At 41.0% G+C, this 15751-nt stretch overlaps 1 protein-coding gene across 10 annotated transcripts in view; it reads left to right on the plus strand.

Annotated features, from left to right (window-relative positions):
* Positions 1-15751, plus strand: part of MTMR1 (myotubularin related protein 1) — a 67640-nt gene that overhangs the window by 4414 nt on the left and 47475 nt on the right. For 3 of the 10 annotated variants that reach the window (XR_009500348.1, XM_059911651.1, XM_059911645.1), the window contains exons 2-4: positions 1829-1934; positions 13864-13887; positions 14527-14553. The exons of 1 other annotated variant lie outside the window; for it this stretch is intronic. Coding sequence is in view for 6 of the 9 variants with exons in the window: in XM_059911651.1 (XP_059767634.1) it covers positions 1829-1934; positions 13864-13887; positions 14527-14553 (157 nt within the window). In the remaining 3 variants the exon portion in view is untranslated. Of the gene's footprint in view, positions 1-1828; positions 1935-2494; positions 2582-13863; positions 13888-14526; positions 14554-15751 lie in introns of those variants that run through there. 6 more of the 10 variants (XM_059911644.1, XM_059911646.1, XM_059911652.1 and 3 more) reach the window with 5 other exon arrangements.

Raw genomic sequence — 15751 nt, forward strand, 5'->3', positions numbered from 1 at the left:
CGTGGGGAGTGGCCTCCGCCAGTGCTGGGGGCGGGTCTACACAGCTCCGGACCCAAGAGGAAAGCTTGGGGTTCCTCGCCTCCAAGTGGAGGAGGAGGAGCAAGGGGTCGCCCTCCCCCTCCTGCAGAATCCTGTGACATGCGGAGGGCAACTCCCTACCGTAGAGAGGAGTGTCCTCACTAGAAGGAAGGGGAAAGGAAGGTAGAGGATAGCAGCAGCCCCCCTCCAACCCGCCCCGTCCATGGTGGGTGAACAGGTGGGTTCCTGCTGTTAGATTTGCGCTCAGGCCCAGGTGCTGGCAGAGGAAAAGGCAGCTTGGCAAGAAAAGCATGGGAGAACCGGACAAAAAAGGTGCCTTAGCCTTTAAGAGGAAACTAATATCCCTCCCTTTCCCCTCCTTCTTCCTCTTAGTTATTAATTGTGGTAAATAGAGTCTTGGCGTATGACAGGAATGTCTGCCCATTCAGCAAATGTTTTGACTTATATTTTCGGCCCCACAGGTAACTACTAGGCTGTCCTGGTCAGAGAATGCAATTTAGATCGCTCGTAGAGCACATCAGATGTCTTTATTTCACTAGTTACGTTATTTTACACACTGCCTAGGGATTCCAGGTTTTTCTATCCTTCCAGTACACGAGTGTGGATTTAATTAGTGATGAGATTTTCAAAGGTCTGGAACACTGTTTACAGTGAAAGCTACCTGCAAGGTAAACTTTCATAAGTATCTTTTGCCCTTTTACTTGATTTCTTCAGTGCTTTCATGAGTTGAGAGAGGAGCCTGGCCTCTGGAGGCAATTTTTAATTCCCTCAGTGCTTACTTTGCTTACGTGGTCCTTTACGTCAGATGAGCACAGCCCAACCACTTACCAGCCGTGTGACCTTAGTCGAACGCTAGAGCCTTAGTTTTCTCCTCTGTAAGGTGGGTCACTGTGAGGCTCGGGTGGCGCTGTGTGCAGAACTGTGTTGAACATTTGAGAGCAGCACACAAGCGCGAGATGCCATTTTCTCTGCGTCCTCGTGTTCTCCTGTAAGGCAGTGCCTAGCATCTGTGGCGCCGGCCTCTGTTTTGCCCTGTGGTTCTGTGAGTTGGTCACCGTTGGTGGTACCATATCCTGGAAGGACAGCCCCACTACTTTGTGACGGGCCATGTCGCCTCTGCACCTCAATTTTCTCATCGCAGAAACCTGTTGGCTAGTCCCTGTTCTGCCTTCTTATCACATGCGGTTGTCAGGCTCTGATATCATAATGGCCTGGAAGAGCCTTTTGTACGTTGTCAGAGCACTTACAGAAATGTAAGGTCGCATTATTACTACACACAGGACATAACTTTTCTAGTCTGTTCTTTTTAAAATCATACAATCAGCTTTGCTCCATTAAGAGTCACTTTGATTCGCTTGAAATTACATCGTTTTCTAGATTTAAAACCACCAGCATGAAATTGATTGCATTTTTGAAAAGCATATGCTGTAAGATAAATATTTCACTTTAGAATTAATTTTCTACTAACATTAAGAATATTCACTCTATATAATTGTAATTGAGTGATATTTTATTAAATGCTGGAAAATAACGTGCTTAACTGTCTGAGGCCTAGAATCTTAACCTTAAAATAAATTGGTTGATTCATTTCAAATCAACCTGGAACCTAATCTTACTTCCTAGTGGTCAGTCGATATTTCAGTTCTTACATTAAATGTAAAGGTAACCAAATAGTCTAATTAAAGTTCATTCTCTAAAAAAAGAAATGTACATATATCCCTAGTCAGTGCTCATTTTTCTCACTCAGAGCCTATGTCTTAAAATATTTTAATTGCACTATTTCTTTTAGTCCTACAGGATCACATGTTGAATGGTGTAAACAGCTTATAGCTGCTACAATTTCTAGTCAGATTTCAGGTTCAGTGACATCAGAAAATGTATCCAGAGATTACAAGGTAAGCGGAATTGAGTCCTTAATTCATTTTCAATATGCTAAGTAGCCAAGAAGCATTGCAGTTTTAATTCGAGTGAGACTTTGGCCCCTTGATGCTCACCGGCCATTTGCTTGGGAACAAGGGTGAAAGGGTCTCTGTTGTTATAGATCTGAACTTTAGAAGAGACATTTTTACCAGGATCTAGTATATGCGATCATAGTTTTATAATTGAGAGGAAAAGCTGACTTTAGATTATGATCATTCTTTTAAAAATCCAGATCCATTTTATTATTTTATTATATATTATATTTTTAGATTTGATTATAATAAATGCCTATATTTTCTTTATTAGTATTCTGAATTTCAGAAAATGTCTGATAGATAGTATTTCCCTAACTTCACAATTTGTTTCTGTATTTATGTACTACCTATGGGTTTTCAGCATTAATGTGTGATACTAGAATGCAAAACACTTGCAAAATCTCAAGAATGTTGTATGGGCAGCCTCATTTTTTAGTCCTTATTGAATTGAGAAATCTCTTCTTGTTTATTTTAAAAGTTGGATTCCCTGCTTATTCTAAAGTTAAGAGTGATAAGCTCCTTGTCAGCAGAGACTGGGGCTCTTTTTCTCACCACTGCTCCCCCAGCACGATCCTGGAACATAACAGGTGCTCAATAAATTCTTGTTGAATCAATTAACAAATAAAACGCTTGCGTGCTCCATCTTTGTTAAGGCTAAAGACTAACTTCGTTTTAATGTCAAGAAACTATTAACAGGCACATTAAGTGAAACCATGTTTACATTTCAGTAGTACAGTTTGCTTGAATTGAGGATTCAGTTTACTATAGTCATTTTTGCCCACTAGTAAGGGAGACTAGATTTTCACAAGTATGTATGAATTACATTTTAGTATCCTGTCCTACCCTAGGTCAACGGCTCTCAAAATCATAGTCCTTGCCAGGCATCAAATCTTACAAAGAGTTCAAGAGCTATGATAACGATGTTAAGTCATTCTTAATAGCTGTCCGTGTTGAAGGGCTCTAGCCTCACTTCCTCTTTAGCCCGTCCTGTAACAAGTGCAGAAACTGACTCCAGAGGCTGTGTAATTGAGATTTGGCTATGGTGCTGGACTTGCTTCGTCCAAGCCATTGGATGCTGTTGCTTACGCCTCCCAGAGGAGAGCATGGCTGGAGATGAACAGAAATTGGATAATATGGCCAGCCAGAAGAGTGGCAGTATAGTTCTTGATAGGTTTCTCCGCTATCTGGTTTTCGTGTTTGCCCACGTCAGAGGAGCTGGGGCTCCTGTTCCTCAGAACCTGACTGGGCAAAACGTGACTGCCGCTTCCAGGTGGGAGAAGCATTTGCTGCGTCACCTACGCCTGAGTGGCTGGTCACTGGGCAGCTGCTGACCCCACTGGTCCCAGGTGCCCTCTTGCCCCACGTTAGCGGAGAAACTGCCCTACTGAGTGGAGAGGCTCAAGGACCCATATTAGCAGAGAATAGCTCTTAGACCTCGGATTGATTTTCTTTATGGACAATTATGTGTTAACTGTAATGTTTTCATTATGGTTGAATAGTTGTTAGTGCTGTGTGGGTTCTAGAAAAGGACGGTGACTGTGTGCATAGCTGTCTAACCTCTACATTAATAGATCAGACTGAATCTACACTTCAACATGAAGCAACTAAGGTTTTAAAAAAATTTTTTTAGTTTATTTATGAATTTTGTATAGCAGAATTAGCTCGTGTTGGAATGGTTTAACAGACGGTATTCAGAGAAAAAGAAGGCTTTTCTATATTTTGTAAATTGAATTTTAAGTGCCTACATCAGATCATTGCTAAAGCTTTAGATGAATTATTGTAAGAGAGCATTTTTAAATCATTGTCTTTGTTAGATTCACCCTGTAACCAAGTCTGCAAATTTGGTGTTAAATTTATAATTCAGGAGTTGTTATGTTTTCTTCAAGGAGAGAGTTCTTTTAAATAATAAAAGCATAAGATGTTTCTAAACCACAGATAATTTTACATGCTGTGTGTAAAGTAGTTCTTAGAATCAGGGTAACCAGCATGGGCCTTTGGGACACCTCTGGCATGGGAGCCAGAGGGGTTGGCCCTGAAGGTCCAGATACAATTCCTTGAGGATTTAATGTGCAGTCATCCGTTGATAATATTTGAAATTATATATTGTGCAAATATCTTATTTGAAATACACACTCAATTTGGGGGTAAATTTATTATAGGTTAAGCTCAGTGTCAGTAATGAAACGGGAGCAGATGTCTGTGGAGCAGAGCGCTTGCACCTCGGTTTGGAACGCTGACTGCGCTCTCAGCTGTAGGCTGCGGCAGCAGCCTCATCAGCCCTCTAGCATGTGCAGCGCTCTATGGTTTTGTAATACTTTTGTGACGTATCACCCATTTACTTCTTAAAACAACCCAGTGAGATGGCTTTTATTATAATCATCATTTAACAGATGAGTGAAGCAAGGCTCAGAGCGGTTAAGTGACTTGCTTAGTATCATGCAATTAGACTTGGGGTTTGAACCCAAGTCATCCTATTGAAAAGCTAGAGTGATTTTTAAAATTTTGTACTGCCTTCCTGTTCACTGTTTTTCAAAATGTGGCCCTTGGGTGTTTCCGCACCAGCACTCCCTGGGGTGCCTGCAGAAATGCAGCTTCCATGGTCCCCGTCCCCTCAGTGAATCAGAATCTCTGAAGGCAGGGAACAGTGTGTCTCATGCATTTCTTTCTTTCTTTTTTTTTTGATGGTGTATTGTTACTTATTTTTACAAGATTGGGATTATATCCTACACATTATTGTTCAATTTGCTTTTTTAAAATTGGAGTGTAATTGTTTTACAATGTTGTGTTGGTTTCTGCTGTACAGTGAAGTGAATCAGCTATGTGTATACATATATCCCCTCCCTCTTGGACCTCCCTCCCACCCCCCACCCCATCCTGCCCATCTAGGTAGGTCATCACAGAGCATCGAGCTGAGCTCCCTGTGCTATACCGCTGATTTCCACTAGCTACCTCTTTTACACATGGTAGTGTATTTATGTTAAACCTAATCTCCCAATTCATCCCCTTCCACCCCTGTGTCCACACGTCCATTCTCTACATCTGCGTCTCTATTCCTGCCCTGGAAATAGGTTCATCTGTACCTTTTTTCTAGGTTCCACATATATGCATTAATACACGATATTTGTTTTTCTCTTTCTGACTTACGTCACTCTGTATGACAGACTCTAGGTCCATCCACATCTCTACAGATGATCCAATTTTGTTCCTTTCTATGGCCGAGTAGTATTCCATTGTATATATGTACCACATCCTCTTTATCCATTCATCTGTCAATGAGCATTTAGGTTGCTTCCATGAGCTGGCTATTGTAAATAGTGCTGCACTGAACACTGGGGTGCATGTGTCTTTTGGAATTATGGTTTTCTCTGGGTATATGCCCAGTAGTGGGATTGCTGGGTCATATGTTAATTCTATTTTTAGTTTTTTAAGGAACCTCCATACTGGTCTCCATCATGGCTGTATCAGTTTACATTCCCACCAGCAGTGCAAGAGGGTTCCCTTTTCTCCACACCCTCTCCAGCATTTATTGTTTGTAGATTTTCTGATGATGCCCATTCTAACTGGTGTGAGGTGATACCTCATTGTAGTTTTGATTTGCATTTCTCTAATAATTAGTGATGTTGAGCATCTTTTCATGTGCTTCTTGGCCATCTGTATGTCTTCTTTGGAGAAATATCTCTTTAGGTCTTCCACCCTCATGTATTTCATTCATTCATTCGTTCATTCATTTATTTAATTTTATTTTATTTCATTTTTGGCTGTGTAGGGTCTTAGTTGCAGCCCGCAGGATCTTCGTTGTGGCATGTGGGATCCTCCACTGTGGTGCACAGGCTCCTCTTTGCAGTGCGTGGGTTCCAGAGCCCGTGGGCTCTGTAGTTGTGGCACGTGGACTCTCTAGTTGTGGCCTGCGTGCTCAGTTGTTGCGGTGGGCGGGCTTAGTTGCCCCGCAGCATGTGGGATCTTAGTTCCCCGACCAGGGATCAAACCTGCGTCCCCTGCATTGGAAGGCAGACTCTTAACCACTGGACCACCAGGGAAGTCCCTATTTATTTCGTACAATAAATTGTAAAAAGTTCAGCTTCCCTAGGTTTGTATCTGTTGAAATTGGTGATGAGACCATACATTTCTGGTACATTCCCACAAACCTGAATATTTAGCAACTCATGTTAGATTTTAGAGTACAATTGTTTTATTATTTACCCATGTCATAAATTGACAGTTAGCTTAGGGTCAGATCACCCAAGGTGTGGTAAGAATATCACTGGCATCACATGAGATGAGTTTAGATGATATGCCCATGGACATGTTTTAACAGTTATGTAATTATTTTAATGTGTAGTAGAAAACCTGGCACATCAGACTTGTGATTTAATGGGTATTATTACTTAAAGCCAGGTGAAATATGAAAAAGAGTGGATTTAAAGTCAACATAAAGGGTTTCCCTGGTGGCGCAGTGGTTGAAAATCCGCCTGCCAGTGCAGGGGACACGGGTTCGAGCCCTGGTCCGGGAAGATCCCATGTGCCACGGAGCAACTAAGCCCACACACCACAACGAAGAGTAGCCCTTGCTCGCCGCAACCAGAGAAAAGCCTGTGCGCAGCAACGAAGACCCAATGCAGCCAAAAATAAATTTAAAAAAAAATAATAAAAGTCAACATAAAGATAAATACTAATATTAGTACAGGTGATATGCATATAGCAAACCAGACTTGTAGAGGTGGTATATAAGATGACAGAAGTTTGGAAAACATTGTCCCTGTTGAAAGAGTAGATAGCTATTATGTGGATTATGGATTAACTAAATTAATAAATGTATGCCTTAATGCCAAGTCATCCTGAAGATTTACCTGATAATTAAGAGTACTAGAAGAAATGTAATAAAATGTTTTGTTTGCCCACCCCCTACTACTAACTCAGTTGCTTCCATTTTTAACGGGCTAAGAAAGAGTACAGATCTCTCTCTTGAATTTGTCAAAACATTTAAGAACAAGATCTGAATGTAATGTTCCAAAGATTAGATGAAAAAGTACAGTTATAACTTGAAATGAAACATTTTTAGGAACTATTAGCAGAAGTGACACAGTTGATCAGCTTCCATTGTTTGCAAAGCAGAACTAGGCCAAGAAGAGGGAACATGGTGGAGTAGTACAGATGGTACTGGTTAGCTTTGTGACCTTGTATAACCTCTGAGTGTCTGTTTCCTTTTGTGTAAGGTTAAGAGAATTTGGATTAGATTTGAAGTCTCTAAATTCCTTTCTTTCTAGAACATTCTTCAATTCTGTTTTGTCCAAAAGGATTTGATTCTGGCCAGCCTTCAGGAAATTAGGACACTATAGTTTTAATGTGATCATACTCTTTCCTCTGGCTCCAACATCGTCGTCGTCGTCGTCGTCGTCATCATCATCATCATCATCACCATCACCATCATCACCATCACCACCACCCCTCTGTCCTTCTCCTCCTGTTTCTCTTACTCTCATCCCTGCACACACATTAGCTAGATCTCTTCTATAAACATTCTGAAGAAAAAGGAGAAAATGGAGAGAGTCCTATACTAAATTTAATCATTTAATAGGTTAGTACAGTGATTAAACTCTGGATCCTAAACAAAAATTTCCAGAAGGGCTTTGGAGGGAAATGGGATGCAGTGTGTGGGAAAGGCTTCATTATGCTTGAGCTCGGCCTTAGTTAATACTTCTTAAATTGAGTACTAGTCTAGAAGGAGGGAAGCTTGAGCACGATCTTTTCGAATCCATGACCATAGTCCACTGTTAATAGCTTGGCTTCGTGATCTGTTTATTAAATCAGAGTTTGCAAACACAGATGTCTACAGGGTATAGCTAACAAGCTAAACAGACGTGGCTGTGGAGAACTGGAGACTGCAGCATGTCCCCCTAAAAACAATTAAATTACAAAAACAACCCTGCTACTGCCTGTTTGAGCAATAGGCCTCCAGTTGGTAACCACTGTAATATCAAAGTACTATCCTATCTCTCAGGATTACTTGTGGAGTAGAATTATTTCTTAAAAATATCAAGATTTGGGCTTCTGCTTCTGGAAAGATGGAGCAGATGTACTTTTTTCTGATTTTTCACTCTCAGTACAAATAAAAACCCTGGACGTTATCTATAAAATAGACGTAAGAATGCCCTGAAAGGTAGAGAGAAGGCAGACCGGTTAGGGACCTCAGGACCTAAGGAACGACAGGGTGGTCCTATCCCTGGATTATGTTTTTGCCATATATAACCCAGACTTGTTGCTGAAGAAGCCAGCAACCCAGAAATGCCAACGGATGCAGACAAGAAAAGCCTAGTCTCTCTAGCCAAAGGACAGGAAGGGGGCAGCCGAGTAGAAAGAAAACTTTTAGACAACTCACCACTGTGCTCCGGCCCCACACCCACCCCGCCAGCAAGGCCAAGCGGGGAGCCTAGATTCCACCGTTGCCAGGCTGTAGCAAGGCACAATGACCCCTGTAGCTGTGGTGTCGGAGGCCTGGTGGAGAGTCAGGACTTTCACTACCGCCCACTGGCAAGGAGGCCACACCTCCACTGTGGTTACAGTGGTGTCAGTCATGAGTGCTCCTGCCACTCCCAGCTGGGCAGGTACGGGCGGAAGCCTAACTGGGAGCTAGAGCGCTCACCCCCACCCAGAAGTAACTAGGAGGCCCCTGTCCCTTGATGGCAGCGTTGGCCGAGAGGGAAACCAGGACTTGTACCCACACCTGGCTGTAATGAGGCAGTGCTCACCGCCCCTCTGCTCCTGCAGCAGCGGCAGAGAAAGCAGCTGCAACAGAAGGGTTACATGAGACCCGCACTCTTCTAGTATCCAGAATGGCCAGATTGCCACTGAAAATCGTTCATCATACCAAGAGCCAGAAAGATCTCAAACTGAATGAGAAAAGAGAATCAGTAGATGCCAAAACCGAGATGACAGATGTTAGAATTAGGTGAAAAAGATTTTAAAGAAGCCATCATAAAACTGCTTCAGTAAACAATTACAGATATGCTTGAAACAATGAAGACGTAGAAAGTGAGAGACAAGAAACAGGAAAGTTTCAGCAAGAAAATATGAGATAAGAACCAAATGGAAATTTAAAAACTGAAAAATATGATAAAGAAACAAAAAACAAAACAAAACAAAACAAAACAAACAAAACCACCAAACGCTCAGTGGATGGGTTCAACAGCGGAACAGAGAGGACAGAGAAAAGAATTGGCTAAATCTTAAGGGAATTACACTGAGTAGAAAGTGCCACTCCCAAGAGATCACATACTGTATCATTTCATTTGTGTAACAGTCTTCAAATGACAAAATTAGAGAAATAGAGAACAGATTAGTGATTGCCAGGGGCTAAGAAGGGGAGGGGCTGGGAGGGAACTGGATGTGGCTATAAAAGGGCAACATTAGGTGGTGAGGAAATTGTTCTGCATCTTGGCTGTGTCAGTGTCGGGGTCCTTGTTCTGGTATTCTATAGTTTTATAGTATGCCACCATCGGGGAAATTTGGTGACATGGTACACTGTACATGGAATCTCTATTATTCTCACAACTGCTTGTGAATCAACAGTTATCTCAAAATTAGAAATTTAATTTTTAAAAAGTCAAGATTTTTACAGACTGCTCAACGACTCTATATTGCATGTAGAATAAATTTTGATTAATATTTCTAACAATTCATGATATATCAGAAGTATTATTTAAATGGAGCATATAGTTATGCGAATAAAGATGTTAGAATCTGGTTAGTGGAAAGGGTATCAGCAGTTATCCTGTACTAGTTCAGTTGCAAGTATGCTCATCCCTTTTGTACATGGCAGTTGGGGCCAGCATGCTTCATTGAACGGCTCATTGGTCACATTTCCTGGAGGGCTTTAGAGAGTGGAGAGTGATTGTTTCAGGCTTGGCTTTGACAAGAGTCAGGCCAGGTTCAGGTGTGGCTTGTTTCCCAAAGACCAGGGTTGTATTTGGATGACTGGTTGAGATTTGTATTGGCCTGTCCTTGGCCTCTGGCTGCAGCCGGTGGTAAGGAATAAGCTGCGCAGACTCCTGCCTACTGAGGCTCCTGCAGCAAGCGGAGCGATCTCCTGACCCAACAGGTCAAACTCTTTAACTCATTTTGTAGTGGTCTGATTGCTAAAGCAGAATTACTTTATAGACTTTATGCCTAAAACAGAGAACAGTGATGTTTTTACTCCACTATTACAATCTTTTTGTGAAAAGAAGACTCTTAGAGGTGTAAGCTCAAAGATAACTCATTTATAAAAAAAAAAAAAAACAAAACTGGTATTTATTTCACTTAGAATCATATGGTTTATCAAAAAGATCATAAAATTTGGAGTCAGGGCACTTTGCCTTGAGTCCAGCCCTGTACCTGACTAGCTGCCCAACAGGTTACTTTACCTTGCTGAGCCTCAAGCGTCCTCATCTGTATAGTGGGTGTTACAACAGAGGTTTAATGTATTGAAAAGGGCAGCATATGTATGAAATGCATACAGTGCTCATTTACTGTATGCTATTACTCTATGAAAATGTATATATGTAAAAATGACTACAAGAGGAGTGTATTGTAATTGCTGAACGCCAGTCCACTTCCATAAATGTGATGTGAGCACCTAACATGCGCAGGGGCGGGGCTGGGCTGGGCTGTGTGGAATTCATAGAAAAGAGGGCATTCTGGGCATTAAGCCTTGAGGGCATTTGTCAGCCTCCTCAGAAAGGGAACAGGTTTAGGTGGGGCTGTATAGAGATTAAGAGCGTGGGCACTAAAACCAGTCAGCTTGGGTTTGAATCCCCACCCTCTTAGAACACTTGTGACACCAGATGTGTGGGTTTTTCCCCACACTGACGAATTCTCCAAAACCAGCTGAGTGTTCTACAATTCAATTCGATTCTGATACTAACCAGAGTTAGTGCAGACCCCACAGGTTAAGGGCTCAGTCCCACAGAAGTTCTCACTTCAGATGCCGGTTTCAAGTAGTGGGTACCCAGGTTACCCACAACTTCTGCTTAGCTTGGCTACAAATCGGGGGTTCCCACAAGTCCCTCCTTGAGTCCGATCATTTGCTAGGAAAACTGACAGAACTCAGGTAAACACTGAGGTTTACCAGTTCATTGTATAATAAAGAATATAAAGAAAGATACAGCCTGTGTGGCTGGCTGAGTTCTCGAGGGCCGTCAGCACTTGGAGGCCGATTTGCCCCCCACCAAGTTTAGCTTGGGGAGATGTTTTCTGAAGTCTTCCAATGAAGCTTAAATGACTCCTAGGGTTTGAGCGCTGGTCAGGACCTCGCAGCCATTCGTAGACTGGTTTCCTTTTGTACGTGTAGAAACTGAGGCCGAGTGCAGGCACACGGAGGCCCAGAGTCTGCCGGTGAGAGCTGGCCCCAGGCCGCCTGACTTCAAACCACCTCTCTCTGGCTTCGATCAGAATCAGATTCAAGAAAAAGGAAATGAACCTCTCTGTGCGCCTGAAATGGCTTATTTCAGGAGAGATGAAAACTATAAAGCAGAAACACATGGGTATCAACTCAGGTGACCTCCATTGACCTTCCCGGCCTCCGACCAAGGGTAGCGAGGACTTACATACAGCAGGTGAAGAATTGTGTGGGTGGCAAAGCAGATGATCATCCTGCCCCTTTCCTTTTGAGTTAGTTTCTCCTTCCAGTAGCAAAAGGCTTGTTGACAGTGGTATATCTCCTACATCTAAGGCCCAGTTATGCTGCTTGTGAATGCTGCTTTCTAGTTGTCAATTGTTACTATCACTTTACAGACAAAACATTACAAAATTAATTGCAGTTACAGAACAAAAGTGAAAATAATAACCTGTTGGAGCAGAGGTTTGGAGGGAGCAAGGAGAAGCGAGGGAAGAGGTCGTGGTATTGCTTTCTTCATCCACCCTTGAGAGAGTTAAGAGAAAGCAGATGAACATTTGAAGGCTTTAGTTAATGTGGGTTAATTAAACAGCGGCGCTAGGCTGAGGCGGTGTAGTAGACTATCTGGGTTATAAGTACTTGCTCTGAAACCTTGAACTTGGCCAGATTACTTAACTGTGCCTTGGTTTTCTCATCAAAAAATGGGGCCAATAATAATTTTTATCTCACAAGGTTGTTCTGAGAACGAAATGAGTTAGTATATACAAGGTTCTTAGAAGAGTGTCTACCACCGAAAAATTATTTCATGAGCTTTTTTTAAAATGATGCAGCTGCTGCAGAAGGACAACGATAAAAAACTAAAAATAACAATTTCAATCAGCAGAGATTGGGAAGAGGGAGGGAGTAGTTTGAGAAAGCATATTTCTCATCTAGCTAGGTCACTAGGTACTGTTTAAAGCTGACAAATCAAGAAGTAGTGGTGTAAACATACTCATGGTTATGGAGGCAACCCTCAGAATTAAAAAAGTCTCGTTAAACGTGGTTATCACTGACAAATGAAGCTTGGGAGGGGAGACTATTTTGACTTTTTATTACTATGTATGTCCCATTTTGAGTTTTTTATTAACATAAGCATGCATTTTATTTATTTTGTACTAACTTTCCTGTTGTAATTAACAAATGATAAACTTCACATATTTAAAGTATACAAATTGGTAAGTTTTGATAGGTGCCCACTTGTGAAACAAGCACCACAATTAAGATGATAAAAATATTCATCACCACCACCCCCTCAAAAAAAAAGCCAGGTTTAAGCTTCTTAGTCTAAGTAGTCTATATTTAGGAACTTCTGGGCTTTAATTCCCTTTGAGCTACAGCATCCCTTAATTCAGATACCTTTTTTACTTCAAACAGTATTTTCTTTTAATGGTAACAATGATGACCTCTATATTCTCGTATTCATGTGATCGTCTTATCTTTCCTGAGTAAAACCTATAAAGCTAATAAGAACCTACAGTGATTTTTTTTTTTAAAGTGATCCGTTTTCCATAGAACCTCCAGTGTTTATCGTATGTAACAATGATCGGATTTCAGACTCGAAAGTGGGGAACAGATGATTCATGTCTTCCTCAGACTGTTAGCACTATTCGCTTTTCAAAAGTTCCATCCGTTCTCTGGGCTGTTTCCCCGAACGCTCATGCTGCACGTTCAAGTAGGAGTCACAGGAATAACCTCTCTAAAATCAGTATCCCGATTTAGTAAAGCTTGGCTTTCCTTGCACGGAGCCTGCCTTCCCCGGCCCTCCCCTCCCCAGCAGCTACCCTTTCCCAGCTGAGGCCACCCCTTCCCCTTGCAGCGGGGCTGGGCTAGAGTAAGGGACGGGCACCTTCTCCCTGTGGGGCGGCCGCATCGGGGAGTTTAATTCTGGAGTCCCAAGTGCGAATTGGAAATAGAATTTCTGTAGAAACCAGATTAAGATTTGTGCTTAATTAGGCTTTATGATCCCATTAACGCTGTGGCTGAGCTGTGCTCTGCGCCAGCTGTGGGCGCTTTCGTGGTTTCTTGGTTCGGTTTTGTTTTGTTTCTGTGGGCTGGTTTGGGAGCAGAACCGCCTTTTCATATCATTGTTTCTATGCGGAAAATGCGTTCAGTATTCCAAACAGACACACAAATGAATTTTTCACACACAGCCTGTTCACACTGCCTTGTAATAGCCCTTGACAGAAGGGGTTTGTGTTTAAAATAATGTAGTTTGTCTTAGCCTAAGGGCAATAAGTTTCTCCAAGTCATAGACTTGCCTGCAAGTTATAGGACAAATGTGTTAGGATTGATTGGATATCGAATGGAACTTAGAGGGCAAATGTGTTAGGATCGATCTGCTCGGTTTTATTTGGAGGCGTATGATGTTTCTTAGGGCATGGGCTGGCGAACTTAATGGCATCTTTCACAGGTCAGTAGTGACGTGTCCGTGCTGATGATGTTCTGTGTTCTAACTGACAGGTTCTCAGGAGGCCTGATACAAGGGTAAGGATATTTGGCTTTCAGCCCATGGGCCTCCTCCTCGTGTGTTTCTGTGCTTTATCGAACACTTAGTCTATTTAGCGTTCTTTGCCTTCTCACTGATTTTATGAGTCACTCCGATCAGTTTGCTCTGCTGTGTCATAGCTTTCAGTGTTCACTAGAAATGCTTTATTTGTTACAACGTTTCTATGTGCGGAAAAAGCCAGTGTGTGTGAGGGCAGGATGCTAAAATTGTTACCACTGTGCAATACTGACTTCTGTTGTGTTACATGAATTCTGACCAAATGGGTATTCATGGCACCGGGTTTATAAGGCTAGGCCTACAGAGTCCTCTTAATTTATAACCTCGTTCGTCATGTAATTCATGCGGAAGTATTTAATAACAACAACAAGAACAACAACAAAGTGGTCAGTTGTCCTCCTTCCTGAGTAGGAGATCTAAGTAAGATTTCAAGTCTTGATTACAAGATCAAGTAAGATTTCCTGTCTGCATGCTGAATCCCAAAAGCAGAAGTGCTAATCTTGAAGATAAATTTAGCAAAATCAGCCCCATTTAGTATTTCTTAAAATATAGAGGTAGCTGTTACAGCTCATAGATTATAGTTTATAGTTTCCTCATGATTTTCCTTCCCTTTATTTCAGAATATTCATAAAACAAGACAAAGATTGGTAATGTGCATGCATTTAAACCTGAGTATCAGATGTTGAAAATTAACCTATTTCCATTAAATGACAACAATGTGGATTTTGACAGAATCATTTCATGACTTCAGTTTTAAAGCTTTAATCTTATTGAAGCCAATGAAGTAGTACAAAAATAAGCAGGTTAAATCAAATTCTTGTTATTCTAGTTGGTTTTTCTTTGTTTAATTTTGTTTTTATCATGTTTTCTTTTGCTCATGGGAATCATTTTCTTTCACTGATTCACATTGTTAAATATTAGTGTTTGGCTTTACACTTGCATGGACTTTGAAATGCTGTGGGTTTTTTTTAATTGTTGTTGTTTAGTCATTCATTCTTCTGTTTTTAAAATTTTTATCAAAGAATGATTCCGTTTTCTTTGTATTTAAAAAAAGAATGTAAATTTTAAAAACCTGGCTGCATTTAAAAAATTGTCCTGCTCTGAAGGGTAGCAGTACCAACTGTGTACTAAATTCAATCTGATGATAAAGTATAAAAATATTTTAAGTAGCTATTTTATTGTATTGACAAAAATGAAAGGTGGGAAAGAGTAAATTCTTTTAAAGCTTTGCTACTTCTTCACTGATTGCCTCTTAAAGAAATGTAGTCATTAGAACCAAAGTTTCTTGAAGGAAAAATATATTGATGCTAAATTTTAATATTTTCAGCCTCAGAGACTTGATACAACTTTTAAAAGGTGTTATATAATCTTGTCATCTTCAATATTCATACTCATTATACCACCTGCTAAACTAAAAGTCCAAGTTCTTAGAGTTTCAAAAACTGATTCCATAAAGAAATTAAGAAGAGTATACATGTAAAGGGATTGGAAAAAATTTAGATAAAGATATGTGACGCTTTTCTTCGAAGCACGTTGATACTGTAATTAGAAAGATTTAATATGGTTTTGAGTCATAAATCACAATATTTAATTAGCAGTAAGTAACAGAGTGTATGTGTGTATCTGCATATGTATGACCCCAGCATGTGATATGCGCATGCACATGTGTGTGGAAATGTTGTTAATTCCAGTGGTGTTGACCCCTGGACAGCATAATAGTTCCTTTTTAAAACACATGTCTTTGAACTGCCTTTGTATTTTGGCTTGATTTTGTTCCTTGCCCTCTGTGGTATGTTTTATTTTCTATGAGCATGTTATGCGTCTGTTATTTTGTTTCTTGGCTGT

The sequence above is a fragment of the Balaenoptera ricei genome, chromosome X, assembly GCF_028023285.1.
Source record: "Balaenoptera ricei isolate mBalRic1 chromosome X, mBalRic1.hap2, whole genome shotgun sequence".
In the NCBI taxonomy this organism is placed as follows: domain Eukaryota; kingdom Metazoa; phylum Chordata; class Mammalia; order Artiodactyla; family Balaenopteridae; genus Balaenoptera; species Balaenoptera ricei.